The sequence below is a fragment of the Anomaloglossus baeobatrachus genome, chromosome 1 (genome assembly GCF_048569485.1).
Source record: "Anomaloglossus baeobatrachus isolate aAnoBae1 chromosome 1, aAnoBae1.hap1, whole genome shotgun sequence".
In the NCBI taxonomy this organism is placed as follows: Eukaryota; Metazoa; Chordata; class Amphibia; order Anura; family Aromobatidae; genus Anomaloglossus; species Anomaloglossus baeobatrachus.
In genome coordinates, this window is record NC_134353.1 from 200,030,905 (window position 1) to 200,058,031 (window position 27,127).

At 42.5% G+C, this 27,127-nt stretch overlaps 1 protein-coding gene across 1 annotated transcript in view; it reads right to left on the reverse strand.

Moving 5' to 3' along the window:
* LOC142310199 (uncharacterized) overlaps positions 1-27,127 on the reverse strand; it is a 140,525-nt gene that overhangs the window by 74,975 nt on the left and 38,423 nt on the right. The window contains exons 7-10 of the mRNA XM_075347688.1: positions 19,953-20,052; positions 17,823-17,866; positions 12,479-12,556; positions 7,397-7,593 (exon numbers count right to left, since the gene is read on the reverse strand). Of these exons, the coding sequence (XP_075203803.1) occupies positions 7,397-7,593; positions 12,479-12,556; positions 17,823-17,866; positions 19,953-20,052 (419 nt within the window). The remainder of the gene's footprint in view (positions 1-7,396; positions 7,594-12,478; positions 12,557-17,822; positions 17,867-19,952; positions 20,053-27,127) is intronic.

The window sequence follows — 27,127 nt, forward strand, 5'->3', positions numbered from 1 at the left end:
TGTGATTATAACTGACACATAATAATATAATAATAATCTGCAGGTTCCTCTCAGCTTCAGCCTCCACCTCACATGCAGACAGTTTTGCAAATATTGTTACAATACAGGAGAGCTGTGAGATCTGCAGCAAATATGTTTGTAAGACGACAAAGTTCATCCTACTGTTTTGCTTTAGTTACATGGTAGAAGGTCTGCAAACCATGTCATATGAAGAACAGCTAAAAAGAACTAGGGATGTTTAGTTTGCAAAAGAGAAGGCTGAGAGGAAATTTAATAGTGGTCTACAAATATCTGAAAGGTCACAGTGCAGAGGGAACTACCCTATTCTCATTAGCACAATGAAGTACAAGAAACAATGGGATGAAACTAAAAGGAAGAAGATTCAGATTAGACATTAAGAAAAACGTTCTGATAGTCAGGGCAACCAGAGAGTGTAACAGGCTACCACGGGAGGTAGTGAGCTCTGCATCAATGGAAATCTTCAAGCTGAAGCTGCATAAACATATAGCTGGGATGATTTAGGAAAACCTGCACTCGCAGGGGGTTGGACCCAATGGCCCTTGAGGTCCCTTCCAACTCTACCATTCTCGAAGCTCCCCTTTTATTAAAAAGGAAGTCTGAAGGCAGATTCTCAGGAAAATCGTTATCCAGCCCATAGCCTTGAACAGCTCATTTACATGTACGAAAAAAAATGGACTTTTCAGGAATAAGACAGACTGCAGATAGCAAGGTATCATTTTATTGAGCTTCCAATGACCTGCATGTGCACATAGATGGCTGAGAAGGGCTGATCATACTGACCGATTCCTTTCAAAAAAGGACAACCCAATGATTCTGTTCCCGACAGTTGTTTCTCTAGTTTTATCGTCATTTTTCTATACATTTTGGTATATGGCTTCCTGTTGTCTAGGACCAATCAAGACCAAGTATTGCTCACTTAATCCTCATGCTCCCCATGGAAAGTAGGCCTCCAAGATCTCTTCCTAAACCATAGAGCTTTTGTTTCTACTTGCATTCTGGATATTCTACTGTATTCCTTTTTCGGTTTTGGGTAGATTTGGAGTCACTTGCCAATACCTGCCCATTGGTGTCTGCCTCATACGTATTTTCATTTGATATTGATGCTACAGTCCAACTCTCTTACCACAGCAGGACCTTTTGTGCTAAATTTACCGATTGCTGATAGGGAGCAGGGCTCATTGGCATATGGTATACCAAATCTGGCCAAATCTTTCTACTCAAAAAAAAAAAAAAAAGGACACAACTACACTTTTAGCTAATTCTAAGATATTGTTCAGATCATACAGGACCCCTGTTACCCTTACTTCAGATTTTTTTAGGGGTCTCAGACCAGTGTTGGAGATCTAATAAAGACTAGGACACTATGCCCCATATTTGGTGGAGGTGACGATACACTGACTATATCTCTTTTCTTTTGTCTGACTACACTGTACGTTATTTAGGGTTCTTTTAAGGCCCCTTTCACACATGTTTTTTGCTGACAGTTACAATCCGTCGAATTTTGAAGGAAAAAAAAAAAACGAATTCGTCGACTGATGCCGTTTTTTTCTCATCCACTTGTATTAGTGACAGATGGCCTCCCGTTTTTGTCGAACATTATTTGTCTGGTGGATGGAGACAACGGACAAAGTAGCGTTTCTTGTCTACGTTGAAAAATCGGACAGCGATGGATCCGTTGCTGTCCGTTGTTTGATAGAATGGAAGCTTGTGGGCGAAGGATTTGTCGTAATCTATCAAATGACGGATTCCGGCGACGGATTCTGTTTTTTTTTAACTGAGCAGGCTCCAATTTATTTTATTTATTTAGTATCATATAGCCAGCCAGTCGGATCTCTCAAAAATGGATCCGTCGTATCAGTTTTTTCACAATCTACGACGGATCCGTCGAGCCAACAGATTGTGACTGACGGCAAAAAACTGATGTGTGAATGGGGCCTAAGTTGAACACCTGGATATTAGAGTATTGTATACCCCCCCACCATACAAGGTACTGCCACCTTTAGGTTGCTGGTCAATATTGATTTGAACTGTGGACATTCCCTTTAATATACCCAGCTTGATCTGTGCATTAATTTTTACATTGTAAACTAGTCATATTTTAATTGTGCATGGCTATTGGATTTCAGGCAGTTGTTGTCTTGCACATTTGTGCTTTTTTAAGACAGAAGAGCATCAGAAGGGAACAATAACCAATAACCTGGGGCATTTGATGCAGAGGTGCAAAATTCCAACACAGGACTTTGCGCTATAGAACATAAGATTTTACATTTTGTGGTAATTTTGGGCAAATAAAACAGATGACAAACAGCCTAAAAAGTTCATTTTCAGTTCATACAGTATCCAGAGGAAGTATGTACAGTACAGATAACTTCAATTAACAAAAATAATGACTGGTGAATGAAAAGACATTAGCTTCCAATCTGCTTCTGCTGTACGTGTCAAAGCACTGGAGTCTAAAATATGGAAGAGATCTAAATTTTCACCATCCGCTCCAGAGAACTTTTAAAAAGTTCACAGGAAAGTTCATGTAAAGTTCAGCCATGTTATATTAAGTTTTTCTCAAGGTAACAGTTCAGTGAGAGGTTAAAATCCATTTCTGCACATCAACACTGAAATAATGTTTGTGGCTATTTGTCAATAGAATATACATCATGATGTAAACATTTACATTCCCAACACACAGCCTATCAGTACTCACATGATAATGCATAAATCTCCGCATGCTTCCTTTCAGGAGCGCACAAGTATTTATAAAGAAATTAGATTTGTTCTCATACATAACTGAACCATCAAATAATGACATTGAATATAACAGATCTCAGCTACACTGGAGGTCATCTGTGGGCTAGGATGTCCAGATTAGCCTCTATCCCACCATAAGTTGAGAAAGACAAAGCAAAAAAATGGCGTAACTTTATTTATTTATTTTTTTTTTTTAAAAACAGACATGGGTAACCAACAGCACAGTTCGCTATTTGCCCTGAGCTTTTTCTGTTACTCTATTTAGGATTGTGGTGGGTAGAAGACGAACATAAGCCCATTGATATTTACTAAATTTATGCTACTTGAGAGTTGAAATGTACTAATGGCCTCCATACACATTAGATTATAAGGAATCGATCAGATCCAAGAATGCTATTAACCTGCAGATTACTCATATGTCTGTAGGTTAATAATGTTATGAAGGTGCCCGGCTGCTCTACTGAAAAAGTCGCACCTAGGAGAAAATTAACGTTACTCATCTCAGGAGCCGCTGGCTTTCAGTCATGTGGGCATGGCTTCAGTCCAGCCACTGACAGCTGGCTCTACACTGTTACACTGCTGAGCGAACTGTTACGCAAAGATCCAGGGCGTGTACAGTATAGTGAGCAATGACAGTCGTCAGTGGCACACCAGCTGTTTCTCAGAGTTAAGGCTCTTTTCCACTTGCTATTTTCTGGTGCGAGTGCAATCCGATAAAAAAAAAAATCGTATTGCACTGGCACCAGTGTTAATTAATGAGGCAGTTTCCTCTTTCCTTTTATTTCTCAACACCAATCGTGCTCTCGGTGCAATCGCAGCATGCTGCGTTTTGCAGTGAGTCTCGGCTCATGCACCCCCATACAACCCTATGGGAGTGTGTGAAACCGCACTGCACTCGCATGTTATGCGACTACAGTATATGCAGAGACAGACAGCGGATGAGATGGGAGAAACTGTTCGCTCCCTCTTTTCCGAGGCTGTGATATGATCGCATCACAGTCGCATGACCATCGGCTGACGCACGCAGCAGAGGGTCATTAGCATATCGCTTCCGACACTCTCGCATCGGAAGCGGTACACAAGTGAAAAAGATGCCTTATACAGTTAATTTTCTCCAAGGTTCAGCATTTGCAATTCAGCACCTTGACATTGCTATTAACCTGCAGATCAACCCTTTATCTGCAGGTTAATATCAACCGACCTGACAGGTTCCTTTAACCTCTTCACCAACCCCCCTTCCCCCCAAGCCTGAAAACACAGCAATTCTGACCAGTGTCACTTTGACAGGTTATAAGTCTGGACCGCTTCAACGGATCCCGGTGAGTCTGATATTGTTTTTCGTGACATATTGTACTCCATAATAGGTTTAAATTTGGACTAATATTTTTTGCGTCTATTAAAAAAAATCAGTAATTTGGCAAAAATTTGGAAAATACCTAAAAGTGACACCATTCTAAAAACTGCTCCTCTAACCTTTTATGTGCTTCACAGGAACTAAAGCAATGTGGAAGGAAAAAAATGAAAATTTTACTTTTTCCCACAAAAATGTTACTTTAGCCATAAAATATTTCTTTTTCACAAGGATAATAAGAAAAAAATGCCCCTTACAATTTGTTGTGCAATTTCTCCTGAGTATGCCGATACCTCAAATGTGGTGGAAATCAACTATTTGGTCACACGGCAGGACTCGGAAGGGAAGGAACACTGTTTGAATTTTTGAAAACAAAATTAGCTGGAATCATTAGTGGATGCTATGTTGCATTTGGAGACCCCCTGAGGTGCCTAAGCAGTGGAATGCCCCCACAATTGACCCAATTTTGGAAACTAGACCCCTCAAGAAATTTATCTAGATGTTTGGTGAGCACCTTGAACCCCCACTGCTTCACAGAGGTTTATAACGTTGAGTCGTGAAAATAACAAAATACATCTTTACTACAAAACTGTTGCTTCAACCAGATAGCTTTTTTCACAAGGGTATCAGGATAAAATGCACCATAAAATGTATTGTGCAATTTCTCCTCAGTATGCTGATACTTCATATGTGGTGGAAATCAATTATTTGGGCGCACGGCAGGGCTCAGAAGGGATGGAGCACCATTTGAATTTTTGAAAACAAAATTAGCTGGAATCATTAGTAGATACCATGTTACGTTTGGAGACCCCCTGAGGTGCCTAAACAGTGCAGCTCCATCACAAGTGACACCATTTTGGAAATTAGACCCCTCAAGGAATTTATCTAGATCTTTCTTGAGCACCTTGAACCTCCAGGGGCTTCACAGAATTTAATAATGTTGAGCCGTGAAAATAAAAAAAAATATATTTTTAACACAAAATTGTTACTTCAAACCAGGTAGCTTTTTTTTCCAAAGGGTATCAGGAAAAATGCACTATATAATTTATTGTGCAATTTCTTCTGAGTATGCTGATACTTCATATGTGGTGGAAATCAACTGTTTGGGTTCGGAAGGGAAGGAGCACCATTTACCTGCAAAATTGGCTGGAATCATTAGCGGACACCATGTCGCGTTTGTAGAGCCCTTGATGTGCCTGAACAGTGGAGCTCCCCCACAAGTGATGTATTTTTGGAAACTAGATCCCTCAAAGAATTTATCTAAATGGTTGGTGAGCAATTGTAACGCCCGGGGGCTTTAAAGGAATTTTGTAATATTGAGCCGTGAAAAATGAAAACAAAACAAAAAAAATACATTTTTAACCTCAAAAATGTTGCTTAACACCAAATTTGTCAAATTCACTAGGGTAACAGGAGAGAATGAAACATACAATTTGTTGTGCAATTTCTCCTGTGTACACCAGCACCCCAAATGTGGTCCTCAACTACTTTTGAGACACAGTATAAAGTGAAGAAGGGAAGGAGCGCCATACTGGAGTGCAGATTTAGTTGGAATGGTTTGTGGGTGCCATGACGTAACTATACGTCATAGGTCGGGAACGCACAGACTTCCAAGACGTACAGTTACGTCAAGTGTGGTGAAGGGGTTAAAGAGAACCAACCACCAGGATTTTTATATATAAAATAAAAACAGTGCTATACTGGCGCTATCAGGCTGATTCTAAACATACATTTAGTTGTCAGACCGGATGCATAGTTTCTGAAATATAGGCAAGTAAAGTTTGTGAAATTGACAACAGCATTAAGGGGGTTAAACAGTCAAAATCAGTGTGGTCACCTATAGTGTCTATTGTAGTGGAAGCTCGCCAGGACATATTGAACATGTATGGAGGCCTCTAGACTGGATTGGTCAATTGGAATTTAAACACCTGATTAGTAATGAGAGAGCTCTACCATGCTTGGGTGCTCATTATTTGTAACAAGCAGTCAGACGGCCGGATGGGTTAGACTTGAGCACCCGAGTATAATGGAAGACAATGGGGAACTCGAGCATTTTTCCAAAAGATCTTCAGGAAAAATTCTTGCGTTCCCCATTGACTTCCATTATAATAGGAACATGTGTCAAGCCCGTCCAAGCGTCTGACTGCTCGTTACTAGTGAGGGGCGACCACTAAAATGTTCGAGTACTTGTTATTCGATTCGAGCTGAACAGACGCTAGGATGAGCTCGAAGAGAGTAACGAGCATTATAGAAAGTCAAAGATTGGGCAGCTCGGGTCTCCCCCGTCACACAACTAGCCATAAATAGAGCATTTCCGGATGGAGTGGTTTACTTTTGGGGGTCACACTATCCCCCGGGAGAGCCATTAAGAGAATGGCTCTCCCTGGGGTGCCTGCATATATCATGCAGTGAAGCAAACCTGTGTGTTGTGGTCGTTGTTTCACGTATGAAATATTAGAGCACCCGCGATACTTGGCCAAACTCTGCTCGATTGAGGAACAAGCACGCTCGTTCAACACTACTTGTTAAGCATACCGGGCACCTGACTATGGTAGTGCTAGCTCATCACTATTCCTAACAAGGCCAGAGATGTCTAGAAGTGGCCTACACTGCTCTCCCTGTTGATAACACATGATTGCTTGGGCTTGTTAAGAACCGCTGAGTAGAAATGTAGCATAACCTCCGATTTTTTTTTTCTCCATTTCTCGAATAGTGACTGCTATTATAGATTACTCTTCTTAAAAAATGCTCAGTATACTTTCTCAAAGTCCATACCCAAAGCGTGGCTCTAATCTATCATTTTACACAGATTAGTTTTTCCTCCCATTTAGAAGTAGACAAAAAATGTACAATATTACATGGACAAGATTACTGCAATTTCTGGAAAAAAATACTTTTTTCTAATGGAAAAGTATCTTTTTTTAAACTCACTATCATAAATCACCGCTGTCAATAGGTACATTATAAAATTAATGATCGATAGGTTATCTTAGGGCATTAAGTGGGAACCGTAAACATAAGTGCAGTTATTTGCTGTTCTTATCATCGGTGAATTACAATTATTCTGCGTGCTTAATGCTCTCTGTGCACTCGATGGCTTAGATGGAAATGCAATGAAGGTCATTCTGCTGGCCTCAAGCTGCTCAAAAAACATTCACCATTTATAAAACAAGTGGATGGAGAGCAATTGTTTGTAAAAGCCTATACTGCCCCCGAAACAGAACCAAGTCACAAATCTGTATTAGGCTTCACATACTATGATAATCGGAGATGTATACATACCTTGAAGTTCACTTATAGAAACATGGGAGAAGTCACAGGAAACATCTGGAAGAATATAGTGCTCGGGATCACCAATTTCGTAAACTAATTGTTCGGCAACAGTGCCAAAAGAGATAAGTCCTCCAGTCTCCCGAGGCTTTGATATGGTGAACTTCCCATCAGATGTACACTCCACTATTGGAAAGCCAATATTGTGCCTGGTAAGAAAAGCAGTAAACCACAATATGGCTTAGAGGAAAGGAAACATATACACTTTGTTATTTTTGACTTTATACGTATAATTCAAACATGTGGAAAATAAATTAGCATTAAGGGCTCGTTAAGACTACAATTAAATTTGCACGTGTGCCATCTGATTTATTTATTGCACATATGCCATCTGATTTTTTATCGGCTAGCACACTGACACATTTTAGCCAATGGGGCAGTGCAAATGACTGATTTTTACCGACACGCTCTGGTCCCGTGGTAGCATCTTATGACTGGCCGGATGTCAGAAGTTACATCACAAGCTCCCAATACAACTCTTTGACAGCCAGAACGAGGTCCTCAGAGTCTTGTATTGAGTTGTGACCTCCGGCGCGCTCCATGAAGTACTACAGTTGCCAACAGGTCACAAATCACATTAGACCGACGGAAGCGACCGCAACACACGATGAAGATGCCAGACATTGGCATATATATATACAGGGGCGAGAGACTTACAACACCACTCCAACGAAGCAATAAAACAAAACCGCTGGAGTGGTGCTTTAAAGGTTATATTATATTTTGCTAATAAACCTAAATTTGAAATTGTGCTTGAAGAGTTTTAATTACAAATAGAAATACAGTCTCAAAGGAAAATGAAAGCTATTTAATATTATCAGTGTGTATATTAGACGCAGTTAGCATTTGAGGATTGGGCACGATACAGTGCCTGAAGATTCGTCTTGGCCTGAAAACCCCTATTTTGATTATGCAAAATTACACATTTGCAATATATGAGCCCCATATACTTTGAATTAAACACAATGCACAGACATGGCACCAACCAAAATAAGGGAACAACGTGTCAATTCCTCCCGTGCAGCCTCGATCATTCCTCCATGAGGCCTGTCGGGTTTATAAGCCCAGGGTATATCTTGCAGCATATTCATACAAGTCCATGGAAATCATCCTATTTGGCATGAATGGCTACTATCTTAAAGCAATGCAAAGAGGCAAGAAGGAGCAGAGCTTGTAACTATTTCTCTCGCACTATTAGGCAGTAGGGTACAGGGCCCGTATCTCATGCTTCTCTACCACCCTAAGGGGGAAATATACACCCTATTATATAACATAAGGTAACACATCCCTGTTAAGTAACTAAGTGTGACTATGCTCTAGTTCCCTTTTACAATCAGGACCAGAGTTCCCCAGCCATCTGTACTAGAGAACTGAAATCTAAAATAATGTAATTAGCAATCAAGAAGGCCCTGATTCAAAGTGTATTCACCAGAAAGCATTTTGAGCCTATCCAGCCTCCAGACCTGAACCCAAAAGAAAATCTTTGGAGGGAGCTGAAACTCAATGTTGTCCAGCGACAGCCCCGAAACATGAAAGATCTGTATGGAGCAGTGAGCCAAAATCCCTGCTGCAGTGTGTGCAAACTTGGAAACATCTGACCCCTGTAATTGAAAACAGAGGTTTCTGTACCAAATATTGCATAGTTTTTCTATTGCATCAAATACTTATTTCATACAATAAAATGGGAATTAATTATTTTAAAAAATCATATAATGTGATTTTCCTAAATTCTGTCTGTCACAGTTGAAGTATACCTACGATAAAAATGACAGACCTCTCCATTCTTTGTAGGTGGGGAAACTTGCAAAATCTGCAGTCTATTAAATACTTTTTTGCCCACTGTATGGAGCATTATCGCGTTCGAAAGAAACTAACAAATTATGGAGTCTGTTTTCTCCTATTATAAATTGTGAAAGTTACAAATTTGGGGCTAAAACAACATTTTAGTGGAATAAAAATATTTACTTCATATCCAAATTTTAAAAAGCTCTGTGAAGCACCTATCGGTTTGAAATGCTCAACACACGCTAAGATGAATTCCTTCCTTGGTCTAGTTTACAAGAGGGGATCTTATTTATATGTATAAATACATCTGTGGTCAATACAATGGACCGGCACATGACATACCGTATTTTTCGGACTATAAGACGCACTTTTTCCCCCCCAAATTTTGGGGGAAAGTGGGAGATGCGTCTTATAGTCCGATGGCTATGGTGCGGTGGAGCGGGTGAAGGCGGATGCGGTGGTGGTGGAGTGGGTCATCAGAGACAGGAGCAGGCTGTAGCAGCGCAACCCTGACCACGTGGGCCCGCTCATTTGATATGCACGCCCATCATCCCGCCCATCATCTCTCAGCCCTGAAGCCAGCGCTGACAGGTGGGCGGGATGATGGGCGGGGGATGCGCGCATACTAAAGAGATGGTTCGCGAGATCACCCCAGGCAGCTACAGCCTGGAGTGATCATGTGCGGCTGTATTCACTGCCCCCCGTGCACCATCATCAGCACGAGGGGCAGTGAATAAGTACGGTATACTCACCTTTCCCCTGCAGCATCGCGGTGTCCTACTGTCTGCCGGTTCGCTGATGTGTGTGGAGAGCGGTGAGCACAGCGATGACATAATCACTGTACACACGGCTCCACATAGGTCAGCTGGCACACAGACAGGAAGCAAGCGATGCTGCGTGGAGTGAGGAGAGGCGAGTATACAGCGGGAGTCCTACACCTGTTACCGCAAATCCGGCTGCGGCTGAAGTGACCGCGAGATCCGCGGTGAATTCAGTCAGGTGATGTGCGGCGACAGCTGAAGTCACCGCAGATCCTGGCGGCTCACTTCACTTGCTGCCTGACCCTCGCGATCGTGTTCTATGGCTGCTCTCTGTGATTGTCAGATGTAGCAGAGCGCCATGGGACATTGTGTGGATTACATCGGACCTGGGTGTTTTAGGGGTTAATAAAGTGGTGAAAGAGGGTGTTTTTTTGTCTTTTATTTCAAATAAAGGATTTTTATGTGTTTGTGTTTATTACTTTCACTTACAGCTTAGTGATGAGGGGGTGTCTCATAGATGCCTGCCATCACTAAGCTAGGACTTAGTGGCAGCTATGGGCTGCTGCCATTAACTCCTTATTACCCTGATTGCCACCGCATCAGGGCAATCGAGATGAGCTGGGAAAAGTCCCAGGACTGTCGCATCTAATGGATACGGCAATTCTAGGCGGCTGCTGGCTGATCTTTTTAGGCTTGGGGGTCTCCCAATAACGTGAGTCTCCCCAGCCTGATAATATCAGCCCCCAGCTGTGAGACTTTATCTTGGCTGGTTATAAAAAATTGGGGGAACCGCACGCCGCTTTTTTTTTGTTTTTGTTTTTTTTTTTTAAAATTACCCCATACAGTGTAAGTAGCAGATCCTCGTCCCATAACAGTGTGTCATGATCACATTTTTTGCGTCAAAATTTTATTTTCCTCCTCTAAAACCAAGGTGCGTCTTATAGTCCAAAAAATACGGTACTCCTTCCAAAGACAATACTAAGGACCAGGGGGCACTCACAGCGAGTGGCAGAAAAGCGATTCTGGCAACTAAATGGGAAAGGGTTCTTTACAGTTAGAGCAGTCAGACTGTGGAATGCCCTACCACAAGAGGTAGTAATGGCAGATACTATAACAGCTTTTAAAAAAGGGCTGGATGATTTCCTCTGTACACACAACATTGTTGGTTATAAATGATTTAGTGACAAAATGTATAATTGGTGGTGTAAGGTTGAACTAGATGGACCCAGGTCTTTTTTCCCAAGCTATGTAACAATATGGGGTCACTTGTGGGGGGTTTCTGCTATTTAGGCAACTTAAGGGCTCTGCGAATGCGACATGGTGCTCGCAATCTATTTCTGCGAATTTTGTGTTCTTTCCCTTCTGAGCCTGGCTGTTCCCTTCCAAGTCTCATAAAAAGAATGGTGCATTAAAATAGAAACTGTACTTTCCACAAAATGTACCAAAAATCAATAGCACGGGCGAATATAAGAAACTGTAATATATCTTAAGTGGGGAAGGGAACAGAATTCTGTTATGAGTCACTTTTCTTCTCATTCCTTCCTCGTGCCATCTCAGTGTGGTGTGATGTGACACTGCCTATTATTCCATATATTATACCATTATGCCCCTCCATGACACATCGCCCTTAGGCTACATTCACACATCTATGTGAAATGTCCGCATGCTGTCCGATTATTGGACAGCACACGGACCCATTGAGTGGATTGGATCTATTCAGACAACTGTAAAGGCCGCTTTACACACAACGACATCGCTAATGAGTTATCGCTGGGGTCACAAATTCGTGACGCACATCCAGCCTCATAAGTGACGTCGTTGCGTGTGACACCTACGAGCGACAGCTAATGATCTGAAAAACGGCAAAAATCGTTGATTGTTGACATGTCGTTCCTTTCACAAATATCGTTGCTCATTTTGGACGCAGGTTGTTCGTCGTTCCTGAGGCAGCACACATCGCTACGTGTGACACCCCAGGAACGACGAACAACAGCGTTCCTGCGTCCTCCGACAACGAGGTGGGAGTGACGTTCATGTGGCTCCTCTCCGCCCCTTCGCTTCTATTGGTGGCCCGCTGTGTGACATTGCTGTGACGCCGCACGAACCTCCCCCTTAAAAAAAGAGGTTGTTCGCCGGCCACAGCGACGTCGTTAGGAAGGTAAGTATGTGTGACGCATACTAGCGATAATGTTCGCCACGGGCAGCGATTTGTGTGGTCCTATAAAAATTTCGGACAACACATGGATATTGAACATGTATGTGTGAATGCAGCCTTAGGCTGCTGCTTGCTCCCGTCTCTCTGCAGTTCTGCCTCCTATGGAAGTTACTATGTTAGAAATCTGCTCTCCAAGCAGTAAGAGGAGATAGATTTTAAAAAGTATAAGCCACTAATGACAGAAAAAATAAAATAATAATTATGAGTTCAGTGGCCTAGATAAATCAAATTATACAAAAATTATAAACAGATATGAGAATTTATCCAACTTACCAGTCAGGAACAAGATGCCAGTCAGTGTATATCCCCCCGGTGCACTGGGCACCACATTCAATAAGATGACCAGCAAGACTGTCAAGAACAGGACACACAGGTCAGAGGTCTGCACCACCAACACTAGCATTAGAATGCATAGTAACAATAGTAATCATAGTAATACTTGCAAACTAAGCACCAATACAGATTAATGGGTATACACACTTTTCAGGAAGTTATTTTTAATTTTTTGTGTAGGTTGCGACCATGCACCAGAATGTCAACTAATGTAGCCAGGCCTTTTATTACTGATATGGGAAAAATGGAGTGTCGGTTAATGTGGAGGGGACTTCTAAAGGAGCGGATCAGCTCATCTGATCTAATGGAACGAGTTTAACTCACGCCATTTTTTATTACCTTAACCCGTTTATGTAATTTAGTGAACGTGTGTTATTATACTTACCAATTGCCATCTTCTCCCTTTTGCAGCACCGCTCCAGTCCTCCAGTAGGTTCCTTTTCCATGATGTGTTGGTAAAGGGGTCCCTTTTCTATGCTGTGTTGGTAAGTAGGTCCTTTTCTATGATGTTTTGGTAATGTGGTCCCTTTTCTATGATGCTTTGGTCAGTAGATCCCTTTTCTATGTTTTGGTAAGTAGGTCCCTTTTTTATGATGTTTTGGTCAGTAGGTCCCTTTTCTATGATGTTTTGGTAAGTAAGTCCCTTTTCTATGATGTTTTGGTAAGTAGGTCCCTTTTCCCTTTTCTATGATGTTTAGGTAAGTAGGTCCCTTATCTATGATATTTTGGTCAGTAGGTCCCTTTTCTATGATATTTTGGTCAGTAGGTCCCTTTTCCATGATGTGTTGGTAAGTAGGTCTGTTTTCTATGATGTTTTGGTCAGTAGGTCCCTTTTCTATGATCTTTTGGTCAGTAGGTCCCTTTTCTATGATGTGTTGGTAAGTAGGTCCCTTTTCTATGATGTCTTGGTCAGTAGGTCCCTTTTCTATGATGTGTTGGTAAGTAGGTCTGTTTTCTATGATGTTTTGGTCAGTAGGTCCCTTTTCTATGATCTTTTGGTCAGTAGGTCCCTTTTCTATGATGTGTTGGTCAGTAGGTACCTTTTCTATGATATGTTGTAGTTTTTCTTCCTATTCTGTGAATTGTCTACAATTTTGAAACTATTTCAATACAATAAGTAAAAATTAAAAATTTGGCAATGGGACAAAGATTCTTCATTAATCATAAAGAAGGCTTTTTGGAGTTTGCAAAAAAAAGTGTTTGTTACAAAGTTGCTTCATTTATTTTAGATGCTTTGGGGTAATATATGAGGACTATAAATGCGCATATACAGTTCGGCATACTTGCCATAGTATATTGCTAAAAGTCTTCTGATGCCATTTATACAGTTTCTCCTGTTGTAGCCAGCTGATATAAAAAGGTAATATTATTGATGACTGCTTTCTCCCTCTGCTCATTGCAGACTGTGAGTTATAAGGACTTGTCATTTTTCATGGCACAGCAGATAAAGCAGCAGTGCCTAACGGAGTATGGTACAGAAGGAAGGCAGCTCGGCAGCCAGAGCATACAGACAATGCTGCTCCAGCTCCACTTTACAAGCCTGGATTCTATATTAGAGCCACTAGTATTTTCCAGTTACTCCAATCACTTGATAGAGAAGTTCATAACAATATAGTGACTGAGGGGTAAAGTAATTAAACACTTTACAAGTTATATGCTCATTTTGTTTCTATCTTAGGTTTTTGTCTGTTAAAGCACCACACCAGTATTTTTTTTATTTCAGCGCTGGAGTGGTGCTTTAATTCTAAATCCCCTGTCCCCAGTATTATACTCACCCTCCGGCGTCATCACCTCTTTTTTAGTGTTGCCTCGCTCCCATTGAGCCACCTAGTGACCGCAACTTCTGATTGGTCAGAAGTCACATCTCGAGCTCACATACAAGTCTATAAGACTCAGAATGAGATTCTCATAGACTTCTATTGCGTTGTGATCTCCAGCGCTCTCCCATAAACACTGCAGAGAGCTGGCAGGTCACAAACTGACCACTACTATAGCGGTTTTCTTGGGAATGTTTGATGTCCCGTGTAATGGAATTTTTCAAGCAATAAGGAAGAAATTGTTCATTTCAGCTGGACCTTCCTATTTTACTCATTTAATAATCGGGCCATGGCAGGTCCTCTGGCCGGGTTCTAAACAAGGAGTGGATAGCGATAATGATGAGCGGGATTTACTGCTACTACTATACAACATATTGGAGTGGTACTTTAAATGGCCACAGTGTGAACATCCCGCTACATTGTCTTAATCTTTCCCCTCCGTACATCTCCGAACTACTCTCCCACTACACTCCAACACGTCACCTCCGGTCCTCCCAAGATCTCCTCCTCTCCTCCTCTCTCATTCGCTCCTCACGCAACCGACTCCAAGACTTCTCCCGAGCATCCCCAGTCTCCTGGAACTCGCTGCCTCAACACGTCAGACTATCCCCTACCCTTGCAAACTTCAAACGGAACCTGAAAACTCATCTGTTCAGAAATGCCTACAATCTACAATGAACTCGCTGCCGCCCGACCACCGTGCGGAGCTGCCGCCCGACCACCGTGCGGAGCTGCCGCCCGACCACCGTGCGGAGCCGCCGCCTGACCTACACCCCACCTATTGTCTCCTCCCCATAATCCTATAGAATGTAAGCCCGCAAGGGTAGGGCCCTCTTCCCTCTGTACTAGTCTGTCTACTGTAACTTGTATACGTATTTTGTATGTAACCCCCTTCTCATGTACAGCACCATGGAATTAATGGTGCTCTATAAATAAATAATAATAATAATAATTGTTGCATGCATACCCACTTGTTCTCCGGCTCATTTCTTTTGCTTTAGTTACGAGCTCGCTGTACAAACAGGGACATGGCTCCCCCTTTTTGCGCCAGGTATTATTATTATATAGCTTCCCATGGGCGGGTGTCTGAACTTGTCGGGCCCCGATCCTGCTCTGTCCCCATCTACATTGAGGTCAATTGACACATGGTGATGGTGATTTTTTTTTAATACAAGAGGATATGACCTTCTAGATAGGGGTATAACCAGTCATGGTAGGATGGGTTTTAGCGTTTTTGTTTTTTTTTAATTAAAACAATGTTTACTAAAGTACCCTATGTTATTTAAACAAAAAGAGGGGGAGCCAGCACTGCTTGAGAATGGCATGAAAACAATTAAAAGTGAAAATTCACATATTATTCCAACTGTACTATAATGCAAATCAATTATTTGCTAAAAATCTCATTTTGTATTATTGTACAGCTGGAATAATTTGTGAATTTACACTTTTAATTGTTTGCATGCCATTCTCAAGCAGCGGTGGCTCCCCCCCCTTTCTGTATGTTATTTAAATGTACTATTACTAGTCACTTATTGCTGGGTATATGCTCATTTTACTTCAGTTCACCAATGTTTGCATATTAGAGCCCCTACAAAATACTAATAATCTTCAGTTACCCCAATCACTCTATAGAGAAGTTCATAATAATGTAGCTACTCAGGGATGAAGGAATCAAACACGTCAATGCACTTCTGCAAGTCGGCCAGGAGAACCTACACCTTCACAACAGACAGAACTTCCCATCACAGCGAACAAGTCATCAGATCTATAAACATGTACAATCCATTGTGCCTACAGCGAAATGCTAGATTGCAATTAACCCTAACCTTACACACTGATGTGGGCAGCCATTAGGGTACGTACCCACGATTAGTGTTCACAGCGGTTTGGACGCAGCATGCTTCAGCTGTGCCCAAAACGCTGCGGTGTACAGTACAAGCATGGTGGATGGATTTCTAGAAATCCCGTGCCCACTGTGTTTGTTTTTCCAAGCCGCAGCATGTCCATTGTTTGCTGCGGAATCACATGCGTCCTCCGTAGGGAGAACATAAGCAGGAGACCGCAGCGCACCAAATCCTGATCCTGGGTACGGACAGCTGCGGTCTCCTGCGGAGGAGTCTCGCTGCCCCGCAGGTCAGGACAGGACCCACCACGTCCAGGACACAGTGAATCCTGATTATGGGCACGTACCCTTAGAATACTTTACACGCTGTGACATTGCTACCATCGGCTAGCGATGTCGAGCGCAATTGTACCCGCCCCCGTCGCACGGCCAATATGTGGTGATCGCTGCCGTATCGAACATTATCGCTACGGCAGCGTCACATGCACATACCTGCTCTGTGACGTCGCTGTGACCGGCAAACCGCCTCCTTTCTAAGGGGGCGGTTCGTTCAGCGTCACAGTGACGTCACAGCAGCGTCACTGAACCGCCGCCCAATAGAAAAGGAGGGGCGGAGATGAGCGGCCGGAACATGCCGCCCACCTTCTTCCTTCCTCCTTTTCCGGTGGACGCACGTAAGGAGATGTTTGTCGCTCCAGCGGCATCACACAAAGCGATGTGTGCTGCCACAGGAACAACAAACAACATCGTACCTGCAGCAGCACCGATAATATGGAAATGAACGACGTGTCAACGAGCAACGGTTTTGCACGTTTTTGCTCTCGTTGAGCGTCGCTCATTTGTGCTACACGCTGCGATGTCGCTACCGGCGCCGGATGTGCGTCACTACCGACGTGACCCCGACAATATATCGGCAGCGATGTCGCAGCGTGTAAAGTACCCCTTAGGGCTTGTTCACATGCAGCATTTTTGCTACAGAAAAAGAACGCACCATTGTACAGTACCAGCAAAGTGCTGCTTATTTTTTCATTGTAGATTTGAACCATTTGAGTGTCAATTCTTTCAGTAGTTTTCATCTAAAGGAATAGTAAAAAAAAATGCATGTAAAACTGAATGAAAAAACATCTAAAAAAAAAAATAAATAAATAATTTAAATTTTATACAGCGCCATGCCTGCCAGACTTCTCCTTTGGAGCAGAAAAATGTGCTGCAAAATCTGAACATGTCAGGAGATGATCATATCAGAAAATACTCTGCACGTTATCCATTATGTGTCCCATGAGATTACGTTCTGGGTAAAGGAGAAAAAGACAAGCTCAAACATAAATTTCTGGCCACAAATAGATTTTCCAATAGAAAAAATTGGAAATTGTTTCCAGCTGGCGCATTGATCCTCTGTATTATGGGCACCCTCATTTGCTTGATTGACATCTCTTCTTGACGGAGCAGCAGAGATGATGGCAATGTGTGGCCTGAATGGTCTGTGTGAACTTGGCTTTTCTTCGCCTGCCCAGCAATGTAATTAGCTTGGTGACCCCAAAGCTCCTGACGGCTTCCCTTTAAATACTGAAACATTATGATTGAAAAGTATGAAGTACAGTCGTCCATCAGTGGTAATAGTTACCTTCCAGCAGCAAGCAAGTCAAAGTCATTTCTCTTCCAGCCAAACTATAAAAGGGGAAGACCGGAAAATCACATTATTTTTTATTATTTAAAGGTTTAATTTCTGTACAGATGCGTTTGGGTATACTGCAACGATAGGCTAGTGTGTGTAAACTAACACATAAAGCAGAGGCATGAAAAAAAAACTCTACAGAATTACTCAAGCAAATAAACACTTTTGTTCTCGAACGGTTCAGTGAATTGTAAAATATGAATTAATGCTTTGGTGCCATCTGTCATGGGCACAATGTCACAATTAATTGGATGACAATGGAAAAAGGAATGTTTAAAAGTCCCACGAGGATCATCAGATCATTTATTACGTATATGGTCTTCATTTATGTTGTACTCAGGAAGCAAAGTTTATTGTGACATATTGTGATACTTACATTATTTTCTATGGTTGCTTTGACGTACAGAAGCAATAGGGAAAATACACAATTGTTAGAAAACTAAGGTATAGTTCTAGACTGGTCAATGGCACCACCTTGTGGAAACGGGTAGGAGGAGCAGGTTCATTTTTCCTAACAAAGTTGTAAGCAATGTGAAAATTATTTACATTACATTGAAGAAAAGAGTTATTCCCTTACTATGGGAATAGCTCTTCATGATCACTCGGACCTCTGGGACCCCCAGCAATCCCAAGAGCAGGGCGCAGTCTTAAATGAGGAGCTATAGATGCTTGACTTCTGCTCCTTTCATTGTCTATATGACTTGCCAAAAATAGTTAGGTGCTGTACTTGGCTTTCCATAGCTATCTCACAGAAAATGAATGGATTGGTCAGTTGGATAGCTCTAGACAAGCATAGTAGCCTCCTAAGACGTCCATACACCTTAAAGGGAACCTGACAGCAGATTTGGAGCCTATAAGCTGCGGCCACCACCACCGGGCTCTTGTATACAGCATTCTAACATCATGTATGTAATAACCCAGGCCGCTGTGTAGAACATAAACACTTTAGAATACTCATCTAGAAGGTCGCTCCGGTGCAGACTGGTCGAATGGGCGTCTCCGTTCCCCGGGATTGGCGCCTCCTCTTTCGGCCATCTTGGTTTTCCTTCTGAAGCATGGGTGCATGACATATCCTACGTCATGCACACAGGTACTGAGGTCCTACGCAGGTGCACTACAATACTTTGATCTGCCCTGAGCAGGGCAGATCAAAGTGCACCTGTGCAGGACCTCAGTGCTGGCGAGTGTGTATGACATAGGATGCGTCATGCACATCGGTTTCAGAAGTAGGAGAACAAAGATGGCTGAAAGAGGAGTCGCCGATCCCGGGGAGCGGAGGCGCTAATTCGACCAGTCTGCACCGGATCGACCTTCTAGGTAAGTATTATAAAGTGTTTATGTTCTACACAGAGGCCTGGACTCTTATATACAGCATGTTAGAATGCTGTATACAAGAGCCCACTGGTGGTGGCCGCAGCTTATAGGCCCCAAATCTGGTGACAGGTTCCCTTTAAGAAGCTTGTGAGGTCTGAAGCCTTCTCTCTCGACTCCCCCATATACATAAGCTCAGTTTTGTACACATTGAGTTTTGGGACCTGTGATGCGAAGAAGGATGATATAGCTAAAAGGCACTCTGATTATGGACAGCAGAGAGGTGACATCTGTGCCAGAAAGGTAGATGTGAGTGTCAACAGCAGATAGTTCTGGAAGCCACGAGACTTCATCAGTTTTCCATCTATATATTTAGCCTGGCAGAAGAGTAGGGGTCCCAGGACAGAGCCTTTAAATATACCAAACAGAGGGGGAGATGAAGAGGCAGAAAGGGAATGGAAAAAGCTAAATGTTAGGTTAGTGAGGTATGATGAAATCTGGTCATTGCTGGTGGCTGTCTATCAAGAAATAAAGTGGGCTACTATCCACAGTATCTAAACATGGCAGATAAAAAAAGGCAGGAAAATTACCACCAGTATTCCCTACAGTGCAAATAATGTTGTGATTTTGGCTTGCATCAACGTGGATACCCGATGTGTCAGATTTGGACTCATTAAAAGTTCAACCTGACCATCTGGATTAACATAACCCGACACTCTGCAGCCGGTTTACTGTGTACTACTGCAGCCGAGAGGTCCAGATACGTACAGAGTGAATTAGTGGCCCCAGAACAAGGCTGCTGTCCACACATCTTCCAGTGATAACAATATCAGCTCCAAGATCCAGAGCTCTGCTAATAGGCCTTGCCCTAGAAGAGAAAAAAATATAACAGTCAATAGGATGGAGTACTGGATGATAATCCTACTTCATAGATTATTTTGATAGAGGTATTCCCACAATCACATCCATGGTGAATGTAATAAAGTTATCCAAACAAAATACATACAGTATTTTCAATTGCAAGAAAAGATTTATATTTTACAAACATAATCTAATATATAAAGCTGAATATGTGTGTGTGTGTGTGTGTGTGTGTGTGTGTGTGTGTCCGGGATTGGCATCTGCAGCGTCGAAGCTACAGCTACAAAATTTTGCACACTCACACTTCTGGACCCCGAGAGCGTCATAGGCTATATTTTGAGGGGAAATTTTAACCCCGCGCTTTACAGCTATTCACCAAAAAACCTGCCTCCATTAAAGCGAATGGAGCTGGGAGCCACAGTGCAGCCAGAACTTCAGAAGAATGCGCAGCCACGCCCTTATATGGAATGTTGGCGTGTAACAATGCAGCCAGGGAAAGAGACAGACACAGACAGGGTAAGAGACAGACAGAAATTGACAGACACAGACAAAGACAGACTGACAGGGAAAGAGACAGACTAACAGGGAAAGAGACAGACTGACAGGGAAAGAGACAGACAGGGAAAGAGAGGGACAGGTTAAGAGACAGACACAGACAGGTTAAGAGACAGACACAGATAAAGAGACAGAGACATACACAGGGAAACAGACAGACAGGGAAAGAGAGGGAAAGAGACAGACAAAGACAGGTAAAGAGACAGACAAAGAGACAGACACAGGGAAAGAGACAGAGGGAAAGAGACAGACAGGGAAAGTGACAGGGATAGATAGACAGGGAAAGAGATAGACAGTCAGAGACAGACAGGGAAAGAGACAGACAGACAAAGAGAGAGACAGAGAGATATATACAGAGGGGGAGACAGACATAATTACATTTATATCTAATTGGTTTGTGGTTCTTGTGTGCAGAATACATTTATGTTAATACATTCTATTTTGTTAACAGCAGTTATTAACCCGGGCGAAGCCGGGTAGTACAACTAGTTATATATAAACACACATACACACATACACACACACACACACACACACGTTTTTTGTTTACCTTCTGTTAGCCACCCAAATTATCCTGATTGCTATCTGTATTATCACTTTGCCCCCCCCGTCTTACCCCCAAGATGCCCTTCATTAGTTCTATTCTATTTAGACGGGTCAACCATGCACCTCTTGTCACTGCTTTCTCTCTATATTGGTGGAGCTGGCATCCCGAACAGGCACAGTAGTGCCATCAACAAACAGGGAGAGTCTGTGCACTGAAAACTAAAGCTGGAGCTCCAGCTCCTCCTCACCCGGATATGCAAGTGCAATACAGAAGCATGTAGGGAACTGCCGTGCGGCGCAATGTTAATACTGAGGGGAACAAAAAGAACCACAAAGTTAGAACTGGAAGTCATATAAGAACAACAGGACCAGCTAGTGTCAGTGTGAAGGGAAATGTAGGAACAGTAGAAGGGAGATTCATACTAAGGTTATTTGTGCATAGTGCAATTTCCTTACAGAAGTGTAATGTGCATTGGGGAAAAACTACTGAATGTGTGACAACTAGAGATGAGCGAGTACTTCAGACACTCAGAAGGGTGCGACCTGTGTACAGAATATAATGGAAGTTAATGGGGAATTCAAGCATTTTTCAAGACGATTTCACAGAAAAATGCTTGCGTTCCCCATTGACTTCCATTAAAATTGGTTGCATTTGGGCTTATGATGATCTGAGCATATTGTAATCACAGTAGCTGGGGATTTTAAAGCCTGTACATGTAAGGGCAAAAGAGAATAAAAGATTAATATACTGGTCTCCTAGATAGAATGATAATGTCCAACGTTCTTGGATAGTACAGAATCTATACTACATATACACAACCCCCCAGACATTTGCAGACTGTTGAAGAAGAGAGGATGCTGCACAATGGTAAACATGGTTGTCACAACCTTTGACATGTTGTGACATCAATTTCTAAATGAGTTATTGCTCAAATGAAATGGAAAATGTCAAACTTTCAATTTTTCCTTTTTTGTGTTGGCTGAAGGAATTCTGGCTAAAGGATATTTCTACATCATTGGATTCTTGTTTTCATTATATCTTACACAGCATCCTAACTTGTTTTTCAGATTGGGGCTGTAGAAATCTAATACGGTATATATTCACCACACACACAGTACTGTGCAAAACCTTAAGCAGATGTGGAAAGAATGAATGCTTTAAAAAATAGAAGCTTTTGTGAATTGTTAAAACAAAAAACAAAAAATCTAACTGTGGACTTAATACAAAAGAAATACAAATCACATCAATATTTGGTGTGACCGATTGCCTTCAAAAACAGGATTAAAGGGAACCTTTCACCAGATTTGGGGCCTATAAGCTGCGGCCACCGTCAGTGGGCTCTTATATACAGCATTCTAACATGCTGTATATAAGAGCCCAGGCCGCTGTGTAGAACATAAAAATCACTTTATAATACTCACCTAAACGGGTAGTGCAGTGCAGACCGGTCGGATGGGTGTCTCCATTCTCCGGGTGCAGCGCCTCCTCTTTTGGCCATCTTTGTCCTCCTCCTCCTGAAGCATGGGTACATGACGGGTCCTACGTCATGCACACTAGGCAGCATTGAAGTCGTGCGCAGGCGCACTACAATACTTTGATCTGCTCTGTTCAAGGCAGATCAAAGTGCGACTGTCCTGGACCTCAGTGCCGGTGCGTGTGCATGACGTAGGATGCGTTATGTACCCAGGCTTTAGAAGAAGGAGGACAAAGATGGCTGAAAGAGGAGGCTCCGCACCGGAGAACGGAGATACCCATCCGACTGGACTGTACCGCACTGCGTTTAGGTGAGTATTATAAAGTCATATTTACGATCTACACAGCGGCCTGGGCTCTTATATACAGCATTCTAACATGCTGTATATAAGAGCCCAGTGGTGGTGGCTGCAGTTTATAGTCACCAAATCTCATGACAGGTTCCCTTTAAAACATTAATTCTTCTAAGTGTACTAGCAAACAGATTTTGAAGGACCTTGGCAAGAGAGATTGTTCCAAACATCTTGGAAAACTAACCACAGATCTGTGGATGGTGGATTTATGTAATTCCTTCTCTCTGGCAAGCTCCAAGCCAAGCAATGGAGTTGTCGGCGGTACGTGAGGTGTAACAGGTTGCCCCAGCTGATGGCATCCCAGAAACCACGAGAATGCGCACATATCTCTGATGAAGAAGCACAGGAGGTCCTTTGAAATGCGTTGGGAAAAGATGTGCTACACATTCCTAGTGTGTGAAATCACACGCCTTTTTGTATGCATCCTTCATGTTTCTAGGGACGACAGCGGCGAGAGCACCCTGTTACATCTCGAGTACCGCCGACAGCTCCACTGTATTGCCTGGTGCTTGCCATTGGGAAATCACGAAATTCTACATCACATTGTACCACAGGCATCAGACGCTCAACTCAAGCAGACACAGTAAGTTTTTTACCAACCTAACATCCTAAATACAACGGGGCAATCACCAATGCTTCTCAGTTTAACCGGAGCGACAAGTTTATACATTGACTTGTCATCCAGGACTATATTTCCACCATCTCACTGGAGATTCAAACATTGCACCACACTTCTAAAAATTATTTTTCAATTGCAGCGGGGCAAGGAACTCAGGGACCACTGCACTGCGCATGAGGTTTGAGATGGGAACACTTACATCAATCCTCCCAATCAGAACTACTGTACTACAATCCCATTATGGGGGGTTTTATTCTCTCATGAAGCTTTTTATTTACTCATTTATTGACTGTTTTTGCTGTGCAACACCTGCATAAAAACAGATACAAGATTTCTTGTACGATTCATTTATTTATTTATTGATATAAGTTATGTATGGATTGTAGATAACCTCTAGGTTTGTATACTGCGGTAGCTCCATTGTAACATTAGTTCTCCAAGATGTTTGGAACAACCTCCCTTATGAGTTTCTTTGAAAAACCGTGTGCAAGTATAACTAGACAAATTGACATTGACATTTATTGATTTGATTTCGATTTGTCTTTTGTTCATTCACTTCAAATTTTGGTGATAAAAATAAAAGCTATGAGGCACTTCTATTTCTTAAAGCATTCTTCCCATGCAGCATTTTATCCACACCTGCTTAAACCTTAGAACAGTGCTGTATATAGACATCTACACACATACAGGATTTCTATTTTGTGTTAAAGAGTAAAAAAAAAAACCTGAAACAAACAAATCTAAAAATGAAACATCAGCAAAATAAACATTGACATTCCCCCTGATATCATCCGTCTGAGTACCCTAGAGGTTGAATGATTTACCTTTGTTGTCTGGACTGCAGATCAGCACTTTATACCCCTGAAGAAGGCTTTTTGTTTAAGGTACACCCTTATTTGCTAATGAGGCATATTCTACTGAACCATAACTCTCTTTAGTACATATAGTTTATCAGAATACATTTAATATTTTGGATAGTGAAAGTGTAAGGAATCAAAATAATGGGCATATAATGAGAGGATGTAAAAACCAAGCCATAGAGATAGGATTGAAGTATAGGTTTTTAGCACCAATCAAAAATATGACATTGATCTTTTAGGAATTATATTTTGCTCCTTTTTCACAGGATCAAAACTAATTGTACAAACATATTTATAAATGTAATGATTAGTACTTAATTAATACTTGGATGGGAAGTCTGGTAAGTATGGACATCAACTAAGGATAGGTTCACAAGAGCGTGTAAATATTAAAAAAAATAAAATCCAGAAAAGTGGGACAATTTTGTTCTCACTTGTTATCCATGTGCAATGTTGTTTTTTTTTTATTCAGCAGTTATTAATCATTTACAGTTTCCTATGTGACAGAATAGTAAATGAATCACTAAAGATCGGATGCTATACTGTGGCGTCCATTTTTTTTATCTCACACTCATATACTTAAGTGGGCGAGTCTAATTCAGTTTCAAAGTAAAATCGCAGCATGCTGAAATTTTTTTCACAAACAGATTGTCAGTGAAAATTAAAATAAATAAATAAATAAATAAAATACAAAGTTTCCACCAGTCAGATGCTATACAAGACTTTTCTTGGTTGTGGATCTTTTCTTCCTTTAGTTGAGGTCCGATGTCTCTCCTTAGTTGTGGATCTTTCTTTACAGGAGGTCCTGTGGCTCTTCTTGGTTGTGGATCTTTTCTTTCTTTAGCTGAGCTCTGATGGCTCTTCTTGGTTGTTGATCTTTCTTTACCTGAGGTCTGATGGCTCTTTTTGGTTGTGTATCTTTTCTTTCTTTAGTTGAGGTCAGATGGCTCTGGTTGTGGATCTTTTCTTTCTTTAGATGAGGTCCTGTGGCTCTTCTTGGTTGTTGCTATTTCTTTGTTTAGTTCAGGTCCGGTGGCTCGGCCATTAAAGGAATATTCCATTATTTTACCAACAAAGCTTTTTTGGCAGTTTTTATAGTATGTAAAACTATCTATTTGTATGTAAACCTAGCCATCTGTGCTGTGACGCACCCTCCTAGCAGTTTTTTAATATTTGAATCTGAGCAGTATGATGGCAGCACTGGCCAAGCAGCATAGGGGTCCATACAGTGGCGTAACTAGAGTTTGATGGGCCCTGGTGCAAACTTTGGACCGGGGCCCCCCTCCATGTACACAACACTTAGGGTACGGGATAATGATGCTGACACTTGGCTTTTACCCACAGCACCCAGGTTTCCCATGATCTAAAATCCCTCTATCAGCACCCTGCTTTCCCATGCTCTGTCATACATCTTTCCCTCAGCACCCAGCTTTCCCATATCAGAGCATGGGAAAGCTGGGTGCTGAGAGATGTATAGCAGAGCATGGGAAAGCTGGGTGCTGAGAGATGTATAGCAGAGCATGGGAAAGCTGGGTGCTGAGAGATGTATAGCAGAGCATGGGAAAGCTGGGTGCTGAGAGATGTATAGCAGAGCATGGGAAAGCTGGGTGCTGAGAGATGTATAGCAGAGCATGGGAAAGCTGGGTGCTGAGAGATGTATAGCAGAGCATGGGAAAGCTGGGTGCTGAGAGATGTATAGCAGAGCATGGGAAAGCTGGGTGCTGAGAGATGTATAGCAGAGCATGGGAAAGCTGGGTGCTGAGAGATGTATAGTAGAACATGGGAAAGAGTCCTTTTCCCTCAGCACAAAACATTCCCATCCCATACTTGTATCTTTTTCCTCCCTCATATATAGTTCTCCAAATACTATAATGGCCCCCACATAGCCTTCCATATAGTATAAAGGGTCCCACATAACCCTTTATATATTAGAATGCACCCCCATAGTCATCCATGTATTATAATGCATTTCCCATAGTTCTCCATATTTTATACTGCACCACAGTCCCCCATACTTTATAATGCACCCCCACAGACCATGTGTAAGGTAGCCTCCATAGTCCTCCATATATTATAATGTAGCCCCCATAGTCCTATATGTATTATAATGCAGCCCCATAGACCTCCATGTATAATGCGCTGCTATAGTCTATGTATAAGGTGTCCTTCATGTTTATTATGCAGTCCCATAGACCTCCATGTATCATGCAGCCAGCACCCCCAGGCCTCCATGTATTATGCAGCCAGGCCCACCAGGGCCTCCATGTGTCATGCAGCCAGCCCCACCAGGTGTCATGCAGCCAGCCCCACCAGGGCCTCCATGTGTAATGCAGCCAGCTTCCCCCGGGCCTATATGTGTCATGCAGCCAGCCCCCCCAGGGCCTCTATGCGTCATGCAGCCAGCCCCCCCCAGGGCCTCTATGCGTCATGCAGCCAGCCCCCCCAGGGCCTCCATGTGTCATGCAGCCAGCCCTCCCAGGGCCTCTATGCGTCATGCAGCCAGCCCCCCCAGGGCCTCTATGCGTCATGCAGCCAGCCCCCCCCCAGGGCCTCTATGCGTCATGCAGCCAGCCCCCCCCCAGGGCCTCTATGTGTCATGCAGCCAGCCCCCCCCAGGGTCTCCATGTGTCATGCAGCCAGCTTCCCCAGGACCTCCATGTGTCATGCAGCCGGCC